Source organism: Cyprinodon variegatus, unplaced genomic scaffold, assembly GCF_000732505.1.
Source record: "Cyprinodon variegatus isolate N-32 unplaced genomic scaffold, C_variegatus-1.0 Scaffold19, whole genome shotgun sequence".
Classification (NCBI taxonomy): domain Eukaryota; kingdom Metazoa; phylum Chordata; class Actinopteri; order Cyprinodontiformes; family Cyprinodontidae; genus Cyprinodon; species Cyprinodon variegatus.
This window is the reverse complement of record NW_015150472.1, coordinates 665,369-668,925: the sequence shown is the minus strand read 5'-3', so window position 1 is coordinate 668,925 and position 3,557 is coordinate 665,369. Positions and strand designations below refer to the sequence as shown.

The 3,557-nt window shown below is 35.1% G+C and overlaps 1 protein-coding gene across 1 annotated transcript in view; it reads left to right on the top strand.

Annotated features, from left to right (window-relative positions):
- The first annotated feature begins 117 nt into the window (after positions 1-117).
- The window catches only part of ocrl (oculocerebrorenal syndrome of Lowe), a 31,951-nt gene continuing 28,511 nt past the window's right edge, over positions 118-3,557 (top strand). Inside the window, exons 1-2 of the mRNA XM_015388415.1 lie at positions 118-532; positions 942-1,021. Of these exons, the coding sequence (XP_015243901.1) occupies positions 497-532; positions 942-1,021 (116 nt within the window). The 5' untranslated portion in view covers positions 118-496. The remainder of the gene's footprint in view (positions 533-941; positions 1,022-3,557) is intronic.

The following is a 3,557-nucleotide window of genomic DNA, read 5'->3' as shown; positions in this document are numbered from 1 at the left end:
TATCTATCTATCTATCTATCTATCTATCTATCACTGGTTCCTCCTGGGCGGTAGGTGGCAGTATGTGGCTGTATTTATTACTGAGTGCCTCTAAAAGTCTGGAAGATGAAGTCGTGGTGCAAGGAGCCAGCTTAGCACATTCCCTCCAGGAGAAGTAGCGGTGTCTCTCCTCCCTGCTGCCCCCTCATGCTATGCTGTCTGACGGCTTTACCTCTTGACGCGGATCGGGACGTTGCGACAGCTGGATAACACCACCTCGTCTGACCCAGCGATGGGCGCTAATGGATATCTGAGGGTCTCTGTGCCTTGTTAAGCATCCGAGGAAAACCCTCCAGCGGCTAGCTAAACAGCGGTTAGCATTAGCCGGTGAAAAAAAACAAACCATTTCCCCGGAAGGAGGCCGCCGCAGTACCGGGTGGGGATTTGTATTTCTTGTCCCACTGATCCTAAAACAAAGCTGACATTAACTTTAAACTGATTTTGTTTCCTGGTAAGAATGGAGTCCACTTTAAGCAACGAGGAATGCTTGGCAATATCCTTTTAGGCATGAATGTTTCACTCCACTTAAACTAATGTTAGCGCTGTTATGTCTTTACTGTAGCATGATAAGAAAAACACATCTTGACTTTTAATATGAGTCCACTTTAACCAAAATAATGACGCTCATACTAACATTGACTAAACCTATTAATGTGTCAGTAGCAGCCTGTATTTCTGGATAAAGTTGCTGCTTTGATTGCTTTTTAACTGCTTCCTGCTTGATTGTTTGTGATCAGATTAATGGTTATTAGTTAGTCTTTTTTTTAAACACGTTTTCTACAGCCAGACTGTAAACTGGTCAGTTTATTGGGGCATAGAGGTGATATTTGAGTAAAACAGGAGTGATGTCCACTGTCTCCTTCCACCCTCCATCACAATGATTCCTTGATTGTTCTGCTCAAACTGTGAAAGCTCAGGAGCTGAGGTCTGGCCACAAGGAGCCCAGACTACTGTCACTTATTGAACGCAATGGAGACTTTATGTAAGTACCAGATATCTCCTTAAAAACATCACTTTTTTAAATCGACTTGGATGTCTCAGCCTGAATAGTTTAAAAGTTTTCTGTGTAAAGCTCTGGCTTTTTGTTCCACATTAACCTACTAAAGTTTAAACAGCATTTTGTTTAACCATTAAGCTTTTAGTTAAAGTTTATTTTCTCTGTTAAGGGGTAGAAGCAACATTACAGCACAGTATGAGAGAGAAGTGAGCATGGGCGCTGTATGGGGGAGTTAGGAAGATTCCAAGGGCCTTTGATTGAGGGGGGGCACAAAAGAGGAATAAAATATATGTCCAGTCATATATTTCAAATATAAAAAGAAAATCTAGCAGTAAAATAAATTATCCTTGTGTTCTTTCATTTTCCAGCAATAAACGGCGAAATAATGCATAAATATATTGTGTTAAAATCTGTCTCATAATAAGTTTAGATTTTTATATTCAGATTAAATCACAACCATTAAAAGACATCTATAAATCTTGATCAATCTCATGAACAGCCTGAAGCAGCAACATCAAAAATCCATGTTTTGTAATTACACATATTCAAGTAAGTTCTCAAGGCCAGCATAAAAATAATCTGTCCTTTAATAAAGTTAAAGTGAAACCTTACAAGACAATATTTTCACAACCTAAAACCTTTTTTCTTTTCATTTGTACATGGATACACCTATGTTGTTTGCTTTAACCTGTTATTATTTTGAGATAATGAATTTTAATATAAGGTTTTAAAGTTAATGTATATTTAATTTTTTTGCATTACAATAATTTTCTTATGTACAAATTTTACAATAAAAGTTATTCTTCAGTGCATCTTTATAAAGTGCAGTTTTAAAGCTTGCATCATTCTTTTTTGATGGTGGCGACCCTGGCAGTGACTATAAGGGTTATGCTAATTAAAAAAACAAATTATTAGGATGGGGGGGGCTTTTTTTCTGAAACATGTCATTTATTCCAAATATTCATTAGTTATTATTATAATAGATATACCAAATCATGTTTCCAAACCCTCAAAAAGCGATAATTTTGCTAATCAATTCATCTTTCATTTGTTTTCAATTAATAATCGATAGCAAGCACTTCCTTAAAGAATTTTTTCCCCCAGATTTTAAACCAGATGAATCTTGAACTGTTCTGGATGGAGCATATTTATGGCTAAAAATGTTTTTTTCATCTTAAATGCAAAATGTTTGTGTTTTTTAAATTTATTTATTTATTTTTTTACACTTTTGGTATAATTAGTGCTCCGAGTGGGTCGCTATGCTCTGGTTAACGATTAATCAGTTATTAAATTAGTTGACAATTATTTCAGAAATACAAATAGTTGTTTTAGCTCTAGTTTTTTAAAACAAACTTAATTATCAGCTTTTGCTTACAGCAGAAATTTGGTCATAAAACATTGAGAAGACCTAAAAAAAAAATTGAACAGAGAAATTTTGAGCGAATGAAAGTATGTTTAAGATCTGGTTAAATTTTGAAAAAGCATAGTTTAACTTTTTTTTTTAAGTTTTCATTAATGTTTCACTCCATCTGGCTGTATTATGCACTGAGGCGTAAATCTGATTAACATGCTTGATGTTCTGATGGAGCCCAGAGCTGAACCAGAACCTCCTTCAACTGCATCACTTTGATCCGGGGATTTTTAGCTCAGTGAGCAGCCTCTTTGTGTCCACGCAGTACAGCTCTGCTTTGTAAAGAAACTGGAAGTCAGGCGTTAGATCCTGAACAGTGTCCGTTTGACAGCTGCAGGGTTTGTTTAGTGATGGTGTGACAGCAGTGGGAAGTAAAATCACACGTAGTTCAGTTAGTTTTGCTATCAGGCACCTCGCTGCAGATTATCCAGAATTCCTTCACTTTGCCTTGGGCTATAATGAGACTCACATGGGCTCCAAGCCTTAGGCTCAGCTAACCGTGTCTAAACCACATTAACTCAACTGAGGAGCAGTTCTGATTGGCCAAGCTGAGCCACCAAGGTTCAAATACACACAGTTTGCCATACCTGTATATAGTAATATTTGATTATTATAATTACATTAAAATATCTGCTCTATCACAATGACAATCTTTAAAAACATGCACTAACTACATACTTTTATCTTTGTAGCAAGCTTTGGTGTACATTTTTTTATCGCTCAAATGGGACAAATAAAAAAATATAAGACCTAATAATCAGATTGAGGGGACAAAAACTGAACTTAAAGTGTTTATTTTTAAGGTCACCTAGTTCTAAAAAAAGAAGTGAGCAAGCTGTTAATTAGGTTAATTAATACGGGTGAAATATAGCCCATCTAATTCTTATCCTCCCAGTGTTATTTTACAAAGAGAAGACAGAGCAATGTTTTTCTGCTTGGTAAGCAGGTTGACTTTTAAGGAATAAATCATATTTTGGATAATAATCTGTGGCTGAAATCATAATTTTACTTTTTCCAGAAAACATTATAATGCTTATCAGTACTTTTTTTTTTTTTTTTTTTTTTTTTTTTTTTTTTTTTTTTTTTTTTTTTTTTTTTTTTTTTTTTTTT